Source organism: Mus caroli, unplaced genomic scaffold (genome assembly GCF_978045245.1).
Source record: "Mus caroli unplaced genomic scaffold, Mus_caroli_1 scaffold_16, whole genome shotgun sequence".
Lineage (NCBI taxonomy): Eukaryota > Metazoa > Chordata > Mammalia > Rodentia > Muridae > Mus > Mus caroli.
The window spans coordinates 22,769,843-22,789,501 of record NW_028227271.1 but is presented as its reverse complement, the minus strand read 5'-3'; the positions used below and the strand labels follow the sequence as shown (position 1 = coordinate 22,789,501).

Sequence of the window (19,659 nt, the reverse complement as noted above, 5' to 3'; positions counted from 1 at the left end):
CTCCAAGGGTGCTGCATGCATGCCATGCAAATGAATGTTCATACACATAAGCTAAAACTATCTTTTTAAAAGTAATCTCAATTTAGAAGAAAATGCCACACTGCAAAATTAGCTAATTGATAACTAAGAGAAAAAAAAAATAGTGAAGTGCGCTGACCTCATACCAAAGTAGAAAAGAAATGCTTTGATGGTGTTTGTTCCTCCAAATCTTACCTGCATGGCTGCAAGAACCTCTGGATCACTGAGGATTTCGTTGAGTCCAGGCATCCCTGCCATCCCTGCCATCCCTGGCATGGCCCCTCCCATTCCAGGCATTCCTCCAGGAAAATTACCAGGCATTCCCCCAGGAAAACCACCTGTAAGAATAAACGAAATAATGATGGACACCAAGAAGAGTCTATTGACCCTCTCCAATACTCAAGTGCACACATAAAAACGAAGGACACCACTGTCGTCATTCCTGAACACAGCAGCCATGAAGCTTTAACTTCTAATTTTTCCTAAAAAAATTAAAGCTATAAATCAGATTCCACTACACACTGGATTTGTTTTTACTACTTGGACTGCTCAACAAATTAACCTTGCCTTAAAAATAAAGGATCACTCAGTATGGCAGCGCAGTGAGCACAGCGCACCCTTTAGTCCCAGCACTCAGGAGGCAGGGGCAGGCAGATTTCTGAGTTCAAGGCCAGCCTGGTCTACAGAGTGAGTTCCAGGACAGCCAGGGCTACACAGAGAAACCCTGTCTCAAAAAAGAAACAATAAATAATCAATCAACATATGCTGTCCTCCCAACCATCAATACCAGGTGTGTCAATCACTGTTTTTTCCTTTTGGGGAGGAGAGAGGGATGAGGTGTTTGATTCAGGGTTGCTGGGCTCTGCATCCACAATGCTAGACTCACAGGTGCTCATCACCATGCTGGCTCAGCCACCTCTGGGTCTCTCATTCTTGAGTACTATTTGTCTGTCGGTTTCAATTTAAAGTTAATTTCTATCAACCTAGGTTTGTTTTATTTAAAAATGTTGTGACGTGTACCTGAAGCAGTTATTCCTCAAGTCTTACCTAAAATAGGGATGTCAAAAGTGTATTGATTTCTTTCTCTCTTCAGTTTGTTTCGGTAGCCTTGCAGAGCCACAGGTGGCTCAGAACTGGCTTAGAAACTCTGAGCTTCCTGCATCTATCTCCTAAAGTCTGTGTCCTAGTCAGGGCTTCTATTGCTGTGATGAAACTCCACAATCAAAAGCAAGCTGGGAGGAGACAGTATTTGGCTTACATTTCCATACCATTGTTCATCATCAAATGAGGTCAGGACAGGAACTCAAGGCAGGAACTTGGAGGCAGAAGCTGATACATGGGCCATGGAAGGTGTTCCTCAAGGCTTGCTCAGCCTGCTTTCTTACAGGACCCAGGACCACCAGCCCAGAGATGATATCACCCACAGAGGGCTGGGCCCTCCCCATCAGTCACTAATTTAAAAATGCTCTGTATTATAATCTTATGGAGGCATTTTCTCAGTTGAGGTTCCCTCCTTTCAGATGACTGTAGCTTATGTCAGGTTGACATAGCACGAGCCAGCACAGTCTAAGGTGACAGGTGTGACCGGTGTGCTTCACCAGGCCTGGGGATTCTATGTATCTGAGTCCCATGCTAAACAAGCAAAAGCTCTAAAAAGAATAATATACAATTATTTAAAACAAAAACAAACAAAAAAACTTGGGGTTTTTGTTCTGTTTAGCTGAAATCTCACCTATGTAGCCCAGACTAGTCTGAAATTCATGGCAGTTCTCTTAATCTCTAAGGTAGGATTAAAGGTATTTATCACTACATTTAGCAGAATTTGCACATCTAGTAAGCATTCCTAGAGATTGTTTCTAGAGTGACTCTCTAGGAAAAGAAAATGACTTCATTCATTGTAAGCACACTATTAGATTATAAACCCACATTATTTTGTACATGTTGTAAGTAAATGAATGTGTGGGTATGCATGCCTGTACACGGACACCAGAGGAGGGCATTAGATCCCTTAAAACTGGAGTCGTGGATATGTGGGCCTGGCTTGCTACCTGAGTGCATGAGCCAGGATTGCTAGATTAGATAACAAACGGAGCTCTGTCTAGCATTAGTTCACAGTACTGAAAGCTCTATCTAGCATTAGTTCACAGAACTGAAGCTGCCTCAGGGACAAAGGGAACTGACAACCACATTTATATTTTAAGGTAGAACTAAGCTATGAGCTAGAATTTTTCTCTCTTAAAGTTGATGAACACTTAACATTTTTTAGCCTTGGTCTAAATGGTTTTACTCAATGGCATATACATACTAACAGGTGCCCAAATTCTCCTTAAGAGAAACTACCACAAAGTAAAAGACAGCCAAAAAAGAAAAACAAAAAACAAAACAAAAAACAAAACCCGGAACCTGTCTTTTAGAAGTATATTTCCAGATAAGCTTCACAGTGCCTCATTCAGGCAGCAAAACTTATTCTCTCAGTGTCTCTGCATCCTCACCTCTCTGAACACCAGATCTTTGTGAACCCTCAAAAGTTTTGTTTTGCTAATAATTTCTCATTATAAAACATTTTCCAGAATGAAAAGATGGCTCAACAGTTAAACTTTGAAAAGACCAGAGTTCAGTTCCCAGTATCCAATTTGCAAGGCTCAGAACTGCCTGTTAACTATTAACTCCAGTTCTCCTCTCAGACTGGACTCAAGAATTTTTATGCACAGTAATAACCTGACGTTCTAAATATTTTTGCTTCTAATGTGTAGGAGTATTTTGCCTGCATGTATGTCTATATGTCACATCCATTCCTGATGCCTGTGGAGGCCAGAAGATGACAATGGATTCTGCTGAAACTAGAATTACAGCCAGCTGTAAGCTACTGCGTGCGTGCTGGGAACTGAACCCTGGTCTTCTGGAAGAGCAGCCCATGCTCTCAACCACTGAGCCACCACTCCAGCCCTATGCATGATTTTAGCCAGTATCCTCATGAATATACACACTATCACATGTAACAGGACATAATCTTATCTTGGCAATTTAGAAACAGATTACATTATAATAAATTGCTTGAATTATAATACTCAGCCCTCAAAAACTATTTATTTTTCTTAAAGTTGTAACTCAAACTATGTACAGGAGAAACAATGCTGTTTTTCCATAACAAAAAAAAAAGATATTAATGAGAATGAACGTTATTCTCTGGAGCTCTAAGAACTCTCTCCCCCATATGCAGACACACCCCAGTTCCCAAATCGAGATATATCTTAGATTATTTATCCCACTGACAGGTTTTCCTTTTAAAAAATACCTGGAAAAGAGCCATACTGAGATCCGGATTGTCTTCTGGCTTCTTCTTCCTTGAAAACAAAATGGAAACAAATTTATAACAGAAGAAGAAAAACAACAGCAGCAGCAACAAAAAGAAAGTTTTCTTCCCATACCTAACCTGTCCAAGGAAATCAAAAAGTAAGAGAAGACAGGAAGAATGGCAAGGATCAAGACGAATTCACTTTCCATCAAAACTGATTTCCAAATTTCACAGGACATTACTTTTACTAATGATTTCTAGCAGTCTTATTTCTCTGGAAAGTTAAAAGCACAAATGCAATTTGAAGTGTTCATATGCTTTTACTTATACAAGCTATAAATCCTTACTTGTTTTAAAACTTCAAAATGAAAGGGCAAGACACTGGGTTTGCAAGGTGTGGTGGCACAAAGCTCTGATCCCAGCTCTGGGGAGGGTGGCAGGTACATCTCTGAGTTCGAGGCCAGCCTGCTTTACATAGTGAGTTCTAGAACAGCTAGGGCTACACAGAACAACCCTGTCTCCAAAGGAAAAAAAAAATGAAAGAGCATACTTAAATTACTTCTTAGGTTCATCTCCTCTACATTCTCCCAGCAAAATGTAAAACAGCAAAGAAAAAGGCTTCCTGAGCTGGTTGTAAGAATAAAGGAGCCGGGCGTGGTGGCGCACGCCTTTAATCCCAGCACTCGGGAGGCGGAGGCAGGCGGATTTCTGAGTTGGAGGCCAGCCTGGTCTACAAAGTGAGTTCCAGGACAGCCAGGGCTATACAGAGAAACCCTGTCTCGAAAAACTAAAAAAAAAAAAAAAAAAAAAAAAGAAAGAAAAAAAAAAAGAATAAAGGCTGACTAGAACTTTCTCTCATACTGTTAGAAACACTCATGGAGATGGACTGTGTCCCAGTACACAGCACTGACAATAGTGTGTGTGAGGCCCCAGTTCAATCACCAGGGCATATATGCATATTTTTATAAATGGTAATAAGACATATATAAAATGATGCTTATTAAATGACCCTCAAATTATGACTTACTATGTAATTATGTAGATATATGTCCTTTCTTTCAACAAAGGTTGGAAACAAATAGGTTACAATGTGTAGGTTTCCTCCAGAATTGAAACAATCTAACCTGCACGAAAACACTTTCAAAAAAGCAAACAACTCAAAATAGCTTTAGGAAGTCCCTGAAACTGACCAAATTAGCTTGGTCCCGTCCCTAAGAGCTGAGCTGCAACGACTGAAATCAATAGAGCTGCCTAGAAAAAGCAGGAAACAGCTAAACTGCCTGGAAAAGGTCACTGGAAAGGTCACTCTAACTGCTGAGCTGCCTGCAGGCAGTGGAAAGAGCTCCAGGTTCCCAGCTTTGTGAGCTGTACGTAATCCATGCTGGGTGGGCTTTGGTGATGCAGCTGTCTGCATCATTCCTGCTCTTATAAATAATCCCTCACCCCTATTCCTGTAAACAACCCTGATAAAACTCCCGGTTTACCAAGATGGATTTTGTATTGTCCTGTCAATCTGGGGAGAGTAAATGTGTATAGTGTCTCCCCAGGAAAAGTCTTGTCATACAGCACCAATATACAAAGATACATGGGCACAAAACCAGGAAAAACAAGGAGACTATTAAGAATCCTGGAACAAACTATCAGGAATCTCTACATTTCTATAATACTAGGGTATATTTAAAAACAGGTAGAATTTTTCTCTTAAGACTATGTAACCAATTTTGGAGTTTTGCTTTGCTTTGGTTTTTGTTTTTTGGTTTTTTTTTTTTAACTTTTTAATATAAGGTAAAAGTCCTCCCACTTCAGCCTCCTGAATGTAGGGATTACAGACGTATCCAGAATGCACAGCTAGAACTTTTTCAATAGTCATAAATTTGCTGTGGGAAGAAGAATCCTACAGGGATTCTAATACACAACACAGTACTATCGCTGTAATAAGTCTGGCCAGAGAGTCTGCGTGTGGATGAAGGAGGAGTCTGCACTGCTAGGGAAGCAGTCTATAAGTTACACTCTTAGCCCAAATTCACAAATTTTAAATGAACAAACATTTAAATTAGTGAAATATAAGCTCACGTAAGATGAAAAGCAAAAAGAACAAAATAAAATAAAAATAAATAAATAAAAATAAAATAAAAGTAAATAAAACAAAAGACTCCCCTGCAGCCATCAGGCAAAGAAAAACACCCCAAAGTTGAATCTACAGGAATTTACCCTTTGGGCTCTTTCATGCTCTTCTCGAGCCTTCTTCACCCTTTCTATTCGTTCTTTTATCTCTCGCTCTTCACGTTTTCGCTCATACTTTCTCCGATGTTCAGCAATTTTTTGAGCCTGAAAAAAAAAGCAAAGGAAGTAAGTTTACCTGCAATGTTTGATAAAGTAAAGGGAAGTTTTGTTAAGAATTACTTCATGAGGCCAGGCCAGGCAGTGGTAGTGCACGCCTTTGATCCCAATATTTAGGAGGCAGAGGCAGGTGGATCTCTGAGTTGGAGGCCACCCTGGTCTTACAGAGTAAGTTCCAGGATAGCTAGGGCTAAACCGAGAAACCCTGTCTTGGAAAAAAAAAAAAAAGGAGAAAAAGAAAAAAAGAATTACTTCATGGCCTTCATGGTGGTAAACGCCTTTGATCCTAGCACTCAAGAAGCAGAGACAGGCAGATCTTGAGTTCAAGGCCAGCCTGGTCTACAAAATGAGTTCCAGAACAGCCAGGGCTACACAGAGAAACCCCACTTCAAACAAACAAACAATGACTTGTTTAATATATATCTCTAAGAAATGACAGATTCATCTTAACAGAAAAATAAAAACCAAACTCATGGAAACTGGAGATCGAGACTAACTACTCTAATTTGAGAAGCTATAGGTAACTGACAGCTGATGGTAGAATGGTGGTTTTAGGCACTGTGTAAAGACTGCCTCTGTATTATACAAACGCTAATTTCTAAGTCAGCAGACATCTGATTACAGAGCAGATTTTGGTATTGCTAAGCATCATCAGTCTCTGTTTCATAAACACTTCCTCTCTTACCTTCGAATTGGTAAAATAAGAAGCTGATGGCCTACGGTAAAGGCAGGAAGGAGAAGGTGGGGCTCCAGGAAGAGATGGGAACTCTGGGAAAGAAGAGTGGGAGGACTGATGAAGGAAAAAGCAGGCAGGTACTAAAGAGGAGAGGTAACTAATGAGCCAGGTGGCAGAAGGCAGAATTCAGAATAAAATAAATGGGTTAAGTTACGAGCTAGTTGAGAACAAGCCTAGCTAATTAGGCCTAGATATTCATAGTAAGTCTCCCTGTCATTATTGGGTAGCTGGCATTCTCTTTAGTTGTGTAGTCACTGGGAAGGTGCCCACTCACGCGCCTGTAAATATTTCCATCCACACTCCTGTAAAGAAACCCTAATGAAACTCAATGGGTCAAAAAAAAAAAAAAAAAAAAAAGGTAATGGGCAGTAAGAATGGATAAAATACATTCTGTACATGTAAATGAAAACCATGATTTCATGTAAACATAAGCTGATGAACTCATGTCAAATACATTAGACTGTGAAACAAGAAATGTCCAGAACATGCAGTTTAAGCGAAATCTTCTAATCTCAAACAGATGACAAAGCTCAAGGATAAGTAAATGAAAAGTTTTAGTACAATTCTTGCTTCATGGCCTCTATCTACTACATATGGATTCACAAGTCACAGATTGTTCAGCAGAAAACTATCATCAAAGATATCTGCCACAGGAAGGCAGATACTCCATGCTCGCACCACATGCCATAGTCTGCCTTGACCTAGAGTTTCTTCCTCTATTAAACGGGGGAAGAGGTGGTGCTGGGGAGATGGCTCAATGGTTACTAGCACTCACTGCTCTTACAAAAGACCTGGGTTTGACTTTTAGCACCCATACAACAGCTTACAATTACCTTTATGTCCAGTTCTAGACGATCAAATATCCCTTGTGGGCATCACAGGAACATGGTACTCAGACACATACAACCAAAATGCCCATTTACGTAAAATAAATATTTTTTTAAAAAAAATGGTAGCCTGGTGGTGGTGGCGCACACCTTTAATCCCAGCACTGGGGAGGCAGAGGCAGACGAATTTCTGAGTTCGAGGTCAGCTTGGTCTACAGAGTGAGTTTTAGGATAGCCAGGGCTACACAGAGACCCTGTCTTGAAACAAACAAACAAACAAACAAACAAACAAAAATGGTGACAAGGCCAGAAACATTTAGTTTTGTGTTAAGTATATGATTAACACACATAAGGCCCTGAGTTTGACACACACCCCCACCAAAACCACCCAAACGGGCGAGGGGGAGGAAGGAAGAAACAGTCTTTTCAAATTGCTTTTGGAGGTGAACAGTTGATATTCAAGTGTTACTTTAGTGTCTGTACAAATATTTCTAAGAACTTTATAATCTAAACTATGTTCAACTACTCCTTTGCTAAGTTTCCTGGGGCTTTAAAAAAAAAAGGGGGGGGGGGGCCAGTGAAAGGGTTCAAAGTTGAAGTAATTGCTAAAAAATATTGATGACTTGAGTTCAATCTCCAAAACCCAATTCAAAAGAAAAATGACTCCTTCAACTTTTACACACACCATTATACACACACATATACAGAAACATAATATATAAAAGAAAAAAGCTCTATAAGTCAAATTAAGTCTGATAAGTTACACCTAATAAAACCTCTGTGTTCAAACATTTAAGATAAAGTCACTGATATGCTATTTATATCTTTTTCTTCCATCTCTCATTCATTTGAATGGGGACTGAACTGAGAACTTTGTAAATATTACATAAGCACTCCCAAGCTGAGCTATATATACCCCCAGTCCATATTTCTAAAGTTTAAGAAAGAAAAAAAAAAGGCTTGTAGCTGAGTGTAATAATACATTCTTTTAATCCCAACAATTGGGAGGTAGAGGCAGGTGATCTCTTAAGTTTGAGGCCAGCCTGACCTACAATCTAAATTCCAGGACAGCCAGGACTACACAGTGAGACTCTGTCCCAGGATAAAACAAATAAAAACCCCATATATAAAGGTTCTATAGTTTTTAGATTAAACATTTTCATAAAAAAAAAAAACACAAAAACTTACTGGATAGTGAGGGAGCACGTCTTTAGTCTCAATACTGGGGAGGCACGAGGCAGGTGATTTCTGAGTTCAAGGTCAGCCTGATCTACAGAGTGAGTTCCAGGACAGCCAGGACTACAAAGAGAAACCCTGTCTCAAAAACTAAAAATAAACTGAAATTAAACTCCGAAAGGCCATATCTTTGTACACACCATACCTACTACATAAGGGCAGAGTAGATATGGAACATAGCCCTTCCCTTCCTCCTTCCTCTTTCTTTCCCTTTTGAAGACAGAGGTCTCTTTATAACCCAAACTCAGAGGTCGACCTGCTTCTGCTTCCCAAGTGCTGGGATTAAAGGTCTGTGTGCATCCCACCTTTCTGACTCTGTGCAAGCCCACTGAGGACTTGGAGAAGTCATACAGTCTGCTCTCTAACACAGCATCCAACTGGAAACATGACAAATGAAGGAGGCATCCAAGCAGAGCATGCTGTCTGTCAGTGGCTGTAACCTCTACATGCTTCTTCATCTGTCTCGGCAAGCACAAGGCCAGGGTCTTAGGTCACGAGCGACATACCCGAGGTTGGACTTCTTTCAGCATTGCACTGGCATCCTCGTCATAATCCAGTTTACAGGCAAGGGCAAGATCACGAGCTGCTTCCTCCCAGTGACCTAGGAGTCTGAAATAGATGCAAACTCTTACAAAATGTATAGTACCAGGCAAGTTCTCAGATATTATTAACTATAAATTTTTATCAACCAATTCAACAACTATGTAAGAGTCAAGCCGTGGTGGTATATGCCTTTGATCCCAGAACATGAAAGGCAAAGGCAGGCAGATCTTAAGAGGCTAGCCAGGTCTACAGAGCAAATTCCAGGACAGTTGGAGCTACATAGAAACTCTAACTCAAAATGACTAACAAAATAAAAAAATTTAAAATAAACCTGTGCTACAGTGATCACTAACTTTCTAAAAACTTGAAGAAACTAAAATTCTCACAATGATAATTCTAAGTCTGTTCTACCACTATTCTTAATTGAGAGTACTGATGTATTTAGAAGAAGGTCAAGCAGTTATTTTCTAATATGAAAGATACTTCATAATAGTTTCTATGTAGGACTGAAGAAAAAGCCATGGAACATGGGCCTGCTTTACTGAGAAAACAAAACCTAACAAAATCTAGTACTCAGAACTAACAGACTGGGGTGGGGGAGTATAATAAGCGTTTAATCCCAGCACTCACAGACAGGAAAGCAAAGGGGAGTTGGAAGCCAGCCTGGTCTACAAAGTGAGTTCCAGGACAGCCAGGGCCACACAGAGAAACCCTGTCTCGGAAACTGTCTCCCACCCCCACCAAAAACAAAGAACACAGGGTGGAGAACGCACACATCAGGGCAAGGAGTCCTGTCCTCAGCCAGGGTGAGTGTGATAACCATGGCAACACAAACCCTAAACCTAAAATGAGCAAAATGAGACCATCACACTTACACAACACACACAAAAAGTAAAATTATATTTCTAATATTTTGTTTTAGCCAAACACTTTAAATGGGATATAGTCTCAGGGACAATTCTGACAGCAAGAAAACCTTCACAGTTTACTTGGCGAGTATGCTGTACTAACTGAAACACTATCACTTATATGTTATGTTTACAAAATTAAATAGGTATACAGATTTAAAAAAAACAAACTTTAATTGAAAATCTCAGCATACTCAATTTATAAATTGTTCCTTCAAATCATGAATTTATACATGAATTTATTGTTTCTTGGTTATGTTCACTGATGTGACAGTAAAGACAATAACAGAAGCAGTAAGCTTACCCAACCAAACACATTTTAGTGTCCACAAAATGAACTATGGTTTCTTAGAAAAATATCTTATTTGATATCTGTAATCAGAAAGCAAAATGCCATTTTGAGGACTACTGACTGATTTCAAAGCAACAGCAATGTGTGAGCTTTCCCTATACCACAGAGCAACACATTTGATTTGACCCTTTTCCCTTTCCAACATACTTTCATAAGCTTTCATAAAAATCACTACTGTGAGTCACTCACCTACTACAGCTTTGTAACAACACCCATTCTTATTTCCACTCAAACTTCACCACATCAACTTCTCCATCCAACTCAGCCACTGGATTTCGCTCAGACAAACATCAAACTTTCGAAAGCTCCAAACTATCAATGACTGTTAGACTACCTGAAATTGATTCCTTATCCAGATTTGTTTTTAAAGTCAGGCATGTTCTGTCTTTTTTTTTTTAACATTTTTTTAAAGATGTATTTATTTATTATATGTAAGTACACTGTAGCTGTCTTCAGACACTCCAGAAGAGGGAGTCAGATCTCATTACGGATGGTTGTGAGCCACCATGTGGTTGCTGGGATTTAAACTCAGGACCTTCGGAAGAGCAGTCAGTGCTCTTAACCACTGAGCCATCTCACCAGCCCTTTATCCAGATTTTTTAAATGTCCCAGTAATGAATAGACATTTCAGACTAGGGTATTCAATATCTCTTTTTGTGTTCTTGCAGGTAAAGGAAACCAGGCTGCCTTGTATGTGCCTATGTGACTTAATAATGTTGAGTGATTTTACATGAAAGGAGTGAAATCTTTTTCTTTTCTTTTCTTTCTTTTTTTTTTTTTTTTTTTTTTGGTTTTTTGAGACAGGGTTTCTCTGTGTAGCCCTGGCTATCCTGAAATTCACTCTTTAGACCAGGCTGGCCTCGAACTCAGAAATCCACCTGCCTCTGCCTCCCCAGTGCTGGGATTAAAGGTGTGTGCCATCACTAGCTGACCACACCCACCTTTTTAGGTCATGGGTTCTACCAGTCAAACTAAGCTCTCTAAGCAGTATTTGCTCATTTACCTGTGTGCTTTCCCTCGCCATTTGTATGGCTGAGCGGAATCAGGGTTTATTTCAATGGCTCTGTCACAGTCTCGGATGGCAGCATTTGGCTTCTGTAATTTGACGAAGACACTTAAAAAGAAAAAAAAAGGTATTATTAAGAGAAACTTCATTTTAAACAATAAAACCTTTGAGATTTCTACAAAATTAAAATTATTGAGTGTAAGAAGTCTATGAAAGGTACTTTGTACTCCAGTGTTCTTACCTGGCTCTCTTGGCATACAGAATAGCCAAGCGAGGATTTAGCTTGATGGCGTCTGTGAACAAGTCAATGGCTTTTTGGAGCTCACCTAAAGTGAAAATAAAATTACCAAGAAAATGTCCAGAAGACAAAGATGTTAATAAAATATTCTGACTTCTTATCTAATTAAGAATTATACATCATTTCTCAGTCTACTCTTCTAAAAAGAGAACAGGCTAGTATACAGATTGGAGATGTGCCTTCCACAAAGCATGTTTAGTAGCCAGCACTTTAACATTTTAAAATAAGAGGCTGGAGAGACACCTTGATGGTTAACAGCACTAATTGTTATTCCAGAAGTCCCAAGTCCAATTTCCAGCAACCATATAATGGGCTTACAACCACCAATCTATAACCCAAGTTCCAGGAGACCTGATACCTTCTTCTCACCTCCATGGCACTAGGCATACAACGAGTTCAAATGTTGGCAAAACACCCATACACATAAAAAAATTTTAAAATACTTATAAGAAAAAAAGACAAAGCAAGATGATGCACATCTGTAACTCCAGCATCCAAGCAGCAGAAATCAGAGAATTGAAAATTAGAGGCAAGCCTAGGCTACATACACAATTAGTCCCAGCAAATCTGGACAGAGAATGAACTTCTGAAAGCTGTCCACTGACCCAATGACCTCTACATATGCACTGCGCACGTGTACCCTACCATCAAGCAAAAAGTAAATAAACAAGAGCTGCGACAATGGCTAGGATTCTTCTTACTCTTGCAAGACCCAGGTTTGGTTTCCAGAACCCACAAGGTGGCTTACAACCATTTGTAACTTCAGTTCCAAGAGATCTGATGTTCTGTTCTGACCTCCAAGGATCATACATGCATGCAGGCAAAAACACTCATACACTTAAAAAGTAAATCTTTTAAAAATCTAAAGAATAGCTGCTGGGGAGTGGGGGCACATGGTGTTAATCCTAGCACTTGATAGGCAGGGGCAGGTGCATCTCTAAGTTTAAGGCCAGCCTGGTCTAGTCTACAGAGCAAGTTCCAGGACAACCAGACCTACATAGACAAACCCTGCCTTGGGAAACTTATAAACAAACAAACAAACAAACAAATGCAGATTGAATTTATGGGACTCAATCTTGAACTAAGCTTAAAGAGGATAGAGTGTTGAGACTAATTTCACAGGATATGAAAACTAGTTTTCGATTTCTGAGAAATATTGTTTAAATGAACAAAAAAAGACATTTAAGCCATTAAATTAACCTTTATTCACAGTTACCATTATTTATTTGTCTGTGTGTTTATATAAATGTATGTGAACATGTCGGCAAATGCCCACAAAGGCCAGAAGATGGCATTTGATCCCTTAGAGATGGACTTACGGGCTTCTGCACGCCACCCGACATGGGAGCTCAGATCTTAATTCCAGCCCTTGGAACAGAGTGTGTAGCAATCACTCTTAATCACTGAGCCATCACTGCAGCCCCACATTTTTAGCTTTTTATACAAGGAATCCTATTCATTTATTCTTATTTGTATATGCAACATGTGGGAATCAGGACAACTTTAAGAAGTTATCTCCTTCCATTCTACGAGTCCCAGGGATTGAATTCAGTTTGTTAGGTTTGGTAGCAAGCACTGTTACCTGCTAAGCAATCTAGTTGGCCCAAAAGTTTTTTAAAAACAAAAAACTAAAACTAGTCCTTTTAAGAGACATTAAATAAAAACAACGAAAAGGTTCATTGCATATCCCAGTTAAATTTTCAAGGGGAAGACAACTATAGAATTTTAAAATAAATGTCAAATTTTGTTGAGAAAAGTATTTACCCAACTTACCAATGAATGTAAGCTTTCAACAGAATTAAAAAAAAAGTCTTGATAATCCCAACATTTGAAAAGTTCAGAGCCAGCCTGGTCTACGTAATGAGTTCTAGGATAGACAGGACCTCATAATGAAACTGTTTCAAAAATACCAAAAACAGTCCCCAAAAAAGCCTTATTAATGCTACTACATAAATATGTTACACAAGTCATTATTTCTGGTTACAAACATATACCATGTTCAAAACCAAAATTTTACCCTCAGTACCAGGATTCAAACTTAGGGCTTTGCATTAATTCCACGCAAATGCTCCAGCACCCACATAGTTAATTCCCACTCCATATCCAAATCTATTCTTCCACCCCCATCTCCCTGAACAAACTACACAACTAATATTAGGGAGGTTGTTCATTTTATTTCTGAGGAGGTGGGGCACAATAACAAAGGTCAAGGAACAACTTGAGTGAGTGGGGTTTTTTCTACTTTGTGGATTCAGGTCACTAGGACTAGTGGCAACACTATGGCCCATACCCATTCTCACTCATTGGCTGCTAGTAAAGGGTTAGTGAAGTAGCCATGTGTGTGTGTGTGTGTGTGTGTGTGTGCACTTACACATATACATATATACACACACACATACACACACACATTACAAGACTGCTAGCATGTGTAATTTCAACACATACATATTCACACACACATACATATGATACACACACACACACTACAAGACTGCTGGCATGTGTAACTTCAAACAGGCAAACAGTCACTTAAGTAGCAGAACAGTTAATACGAAAAAGGACTAAGACAGTGGCTGTGAAATGAGTTTGAATTTAAGGTGTAATTGATGAACAACTTTACAGGAAGTTGTAAAGCACAAGTCAAAAACAGTCTAAGGCAGTGAAAATACGACTAGAATTTAAAAAAAGAAAAGAAAAAAAAGTTTCCAGGGCAACCTGGCAAGATGATAAAAGCAGTTTGCTTAACACCGGAAAGAGAGAACCAACTACACAAAACTTGCCTAGGCATTCATGTAAAGATGTGAGCTCAATTACAGTCGTTCACCTTAACCATCCTAAGACTATGAACTCTATCCCGCATGTGGAGGGAACAAGATAATAACAAAGCTGTGTATGGTGGGACACACCATATACACTATTACAATCCCAGTAATGAAGAAACTGAGAGGCAATAGGATCACAACTGGAGGCTTGCCTAAACTAAGGACACTGTCTCTGAAAGACAAAAACTAAAATATAGATATTTATAGATACAATAGGTAGAGACATCATGATTAATCTTCAAATGTTATGTAAAATACTGGGCGTTAAAGAAAACAGTAGTAACCAGAGTTCTTGGGCATGAAGGGAAGGTAGTACATGACTTTAATACCAGCACTTAGGAGTCAGAGGAAGGTGGATCTCTGTAAGTTCTAGGCCAGCATGGTCTACATAGTGAGTTCCAGGACAACTAGAACTACATAGTAAGACCCTGTCTCAAAAAAATAAAAAGGCCATTTTAATAAAGGCCAAAAAAGCAATCAAACCTTCAAAACATGAAGGCAACTGTAGAATACAAAGAATAAGCAGGCAACAAGGACCCACCTCCACCCCAACACACACACACACACACACACACACACACACACACACACACACAAGGTACAAGGACTCACCTCCACCCCCAACACACACACACACACACACAAGGTACAAGGACCCACCTCCACCCCCCAACACACACACACACACACACACACACACAAGGTACAAGGACCCACCTCCACCCCCAACACACACACACACAAGGTACAAGGACCCACCTCCACCCCAACACACACACACACACACACACACACACACACAAGGTACAAGGACCCACCTCCACCCCAACACACACACACACACACACAAAAGGTACAACGAGCCAGGGGAGGTGCCAAGGCCTAAAACCCTCAGCATTATGGGGCCTCCAGGGGAAGATCTTGAGTTCAAAGCCAGCCTTGGTTTCATACTGGAAGTTCTAAGCCAGCTTTACTACATACAGAGACTACAACTTTCTACCCCCACCCTCAAAAAGTTAAGCAGCCCATATGGAACAACACTGCCAAACACACCCTCAAATAAAGCTACTTATCTTCTAAATCAAGTGCAAGTGTGCATCAGCATATGACATATATCAGCTAGGCGTGACAGTCATTCAAGTTAAGAAGCAGTCTACATCAAATGTTATACATAATAGTCACAACACTCCTAAGTTTAGGATCACCTGTTCTAATTGTAATTAACAAGTTTTAAAAAAATTACATTCTTAGGGGCTTAATGGTTGGCTCAGTGGTTATAAGTACTTGTTGCTTTTCTTAAAAACAACAACAACGGGGGCTGGAGAGATGGCTCAGCGGTTAAGAGCATTGACTGCTCTTCTGAAGATCCTGAGTTCAATTCCCAACCACCACATGGTGGCTCACAACCACCTGAAATGAGATCATGAGATCTGGTGCCCTCTTCTGGTGTGTCTGAAAAATAGTAACAGTGTACTTACATATAATAAATAAACCTTAAAAAAAAGAAAAGCAAGACCCAGAAATGAACCCACACACCTATGGTCACTTGATCTTCGACAAGGGAGCTAAAAACATCCAGTGGAAGAAAGACAGCATTTTCAACAAATGGTGCTGGCACAACTGGTTGTTAACATGTAGAAGAATGCGAATCGATCCATTCCTATCTCCTTGTACTAAGGTCAAGTCTAAGTGGATCAAGGAACTTCACATAAAACCAGAGACACTGAAACTTATAGAGGAGAAAGTGGGGAAAAGCCTTGAAGATATGGGCACAGGGGAAAAATTCCTGAATAGAACAGTAATGGCTTGTGCTGTAAGATCGAGAATTGACAAGTGGGACCTCATGAAACTACAAAGCTTCTGCAAGGCTAAAGACACCATCAATAAGACAAAAAAACCACCAACAGATTGGGAAAGGATCTTCACCTATCCTAAATCAGATAAGGGACTAATATCCAATATATATAAAGAACTCAAGAAGGTGGACTCCAGAAAGTCAAATAACCCCATTAAAAAATGGGGCTCAGAACTGAACAAAGAATTCTCACCTGAGGAATACCGAATGGCAGAGAAGCACCTGAAAAAATGTTCAACATCCTTAATCATCAGGGAAATGCAAATCAAAACAACCCTGAGATTCCACCTCACACCAGTCAGAATGGCTAAGATCAAAAATTCAGGTGACAGCAGATGCTGGCGAGGATGTGGAGAAAGAGGAACACTCCTCCATTGTTGGTGGGATTGCAAGCTTGTACAACCACTCTGGAAATCAGTCTGGCGGTTCCTCAGAAAATTGGACATAGTACTACCGGAGGATCCAGCAATACCTCTCCTGGGCATATATCCAGAAGATGTCCCAACCGGTAAAAAGGACACATGCTCCACTATGTTCATAGCAGCCCTATTTATAATAGCCAGAAGCTGGAAAGAACCCAGATGTCCCTCAACAGAGGAATGGATACAGAAATTATGGTACATTTACACAATGGAGTACTACTCAGCTATTAAAAAGAATGAATTTATGAAATTCCTAACCAAATGGATGGACCTGGAGGGCATCATCTTGAGTGAAGTAACACAATCACAAAAGAACTCACACAATATGTATTCATTGATAAGTGGATATTAGCCCAAAACTTAGGATACCCAAGATATAAGATACAATTTGATAAACACATGAAACTCAAGAAGAATGAAGACCAAAGTGTGGACACTGTGCACCTTCTTAGAATTGGGAACAAAACACCCAGGGAAGGAGTTACAGAGACAAAGTTCGTAGCTGTGATGAAAGGATGGACCATTTAGAGACTGCTGTATCCAGGGATCCGTCCCATAATCAGCTTCTAAACGCTGACACCATTGCATACACTAGCAAGATCTTGCTGAAAGGACCCAAATATAGCTGTCTCTTGTGAGACGATGCCGGGGCCTAGCAAACACAGGAGTGGATGTTCACAGTCAGCTATTGGATGTATCACAGGGCTCCCAATGGAGAAGCTAGAGAAAGTACCCAAGGAGCTAAAGGGATCTGCAACCCTATTGTTGGAACAACATGATGTACTAAACAGAACCCTGGAGCTCTTGTCTCTAGCTGCATATGTATCGAAAGATGGCCTAGTCGGCCATCAATGGAAAGAGAGGCCCATTGGACTTGCAAACTTTATATGCCCCAATATAGGGGAATGCCAGGGCCAAAAGAATGGGAATGGGTGGGTAGGGAAGTGGGGGGCGCTATGGGGGACTTTTGGGATAGTATTGGAAATGTAATTGAGGAAAATATGTAATAAAAATATTAAAAAAAAAAAAAAAAAGATAAAAAAAAAAAAAAAAAGAAAAGCATTGACTGCTCTTCCTGAGGTCCTGAGTTCAATTCCCAGCAACCACATGGTGGCTCACAACCATCTGTAATGAGATCTGATGCTCTCTTCTGGTGTGTCTGAAGATAGCTACAATGTACTTGTCATATATATAAAATAAATAAAATCTTTTTTAAAAGCAAAACAAAGAAAAACAACAACAACAACAACAAAAACACCCAAGTTTCATTCTCAGCACCCACACAGCAGCACCTCATATCACCTGTAACTCCAGTTCCAGGCAATCAGACACCCTCTCTCTGGCTTCTACAGGCACCAGGCACACACATGGTACATATACAACATACATGTAGACACAACACTCAAACATAAAAAATTTAATTGAATTTTTGGCAAGGGCAGGAGGGTGCATGCCAAGGAACAAATGGGGGTCAGAGGACAACTGGTAGAAGTTGGTTTTCGCCTTTCACCATGGGAGATCAAACTCAGGCCAACTAGGCTTGGTACGAGTCCTTTTATGTGCTAAGTCATCTTTCTGCCACCAACAACAAGTTTTGAAGGCCTAAGATGTAGGGACTCTATTCCCATTCTAACAAGTGTTTGGCCTACAAACGCCACTTATCAAAGTATCAATATGTCAAAAGTTATGGATTACCTGGATATTTCTTTAAAAAAACAAAACAAAACACACACACAAAAAAAAAAAAAAAAAAAAAAACTCCTTTCATCTTTTTAAGGGTGCTTCCAAGCAGAGAAAGATCATGACAGATGCAGGAAGAGGCTGAGTCAGACTTGTCCATGCTAAGGCAACATCACTGATGCCATGAGGGATCCTAACATCTTCAGTGTGGTTAAGATAACAAACTCAATCCCTTCATGTTTCACTGCTAACAGTCACTGCAGTAGGGACAGAAAAACAGTACAGAGAACGCTACTCACCATCATTTAGGGCTTCAATGGCAGCCCCCTTCTTCTCATTTGCTTCATCCATCATCTCCTCAGTTATCTAACAGGAAATTAAAGGTTAGCTCAGAAGTAGTGAAGAGATAAGTAATACAGACTGTCTTAGAGGTGGCAGTCACTATCCATGCACTCATGCACTTACCTCTCTAGTAGTGAAAACCTACAGAGAATGGTTTTGCTTGCTTCTAAGCATCTTTCCCCGTTCATGGGAACAACCCATAAAAATTAAATCTAGTCTCTTCATAAAAAGTGAATTAATGCCTTTCATATTTCAATCATAGAAGATTGAGGTCTTATTCCTTTATTCCCACAAAAATCTTGTGAAATCCTACTTATAAGCACAAATAGAAAGACCAATGCTGACAGCACAAAGATTAGCAAGAATATGTTAAACATTCTATCTGAAGTCAAATGTTTGGCAGTAACTTTAGCCACAACACCTCTACTGTGTAAAATAATACCTGCAAGTACTGATTAAAAAAATGATCTCTGAGCCAGACGTGGTGGCGCATGCCTTTAATCCCAGCACTCGGGAGGCAGAGGCAGGCAAATTTCTGAGTTTGAGGCCAGCCTGGTCTACAGAGTGAGTTCCAGGACAGCCAGGCAATACAGAGAAACCCTGTGTACTGGCTATTTTTGTGTCAACTTGACACAGCTGGAGTTATCACAGAGAAAGGAGCTTCAGTTGAGGAAATGCCTCCATGAGATCCAACTGTAAGGCATTTTCTCAATTAGTGATCAAGGGGGAAAGGCCCCTTGTGGGTGGGACCATCCCTGGGCTGGTAGTCTTTTTTTTTTTTTTTTTTTTTTTTTTTTGGTTTTTCGAGACAGGGTTTCTCTGTATAGTCCTGGCTGTCCTGGAACTCACTCTGTAGACCAGGCTGGCCTCGAACTCAGAAATCCGCCTGCCTCTGCCTCCCAAGTGCTGGGATTAAAGGCGTGCGCCACCACGCCCGGCTGGGCTGGTAGTCTTGGGTTCTATAAAAGAGTAGGCTGAG

General features: G+C 40.1%; 1 protein-coding gene across 1 annotated transcript in view; it reads right to left on the bottom strand.

Moving 5' to 3' along the window:
* St13 (ST13 Hsp70 interacting protein) overlaps positions 1-19,659 on the bottom strand; it is a 38,704-nt gene that overhangs the window by 2,465 nt on the left and 16,580 nt on the right. Inside the window, exons 5-11 of the mRNA XM_021182758.2 lie at positions 18,638-18,704; positions 11,503-11,587; positions 11,259-11,369; positions 8,959-9,061; positions 5,525-5,641; positions 3,314-3,362; positions 214-356 (exon numbers count right to left, since the gene is read on the bottom strand). Of these exons, the coding sequence (XP_021038417.1) occupies positions 214-356; positions 3,314-3,362; positions 5,525-5,641; positions 8,959-9,061; positions 11,259-11,369; positions 11,503-11,587; positions 18,638-18,704 (675 nt within the window). The remainder of the gene's footprint in view (positions 1-213; positions 357-3,313; positions 3,363-5,524; positions 5,642-8,958; positions 9,062-11,258; positions 11,370-11,502; positions 11,588-18,637; positions 18,705-19,659) is intronic.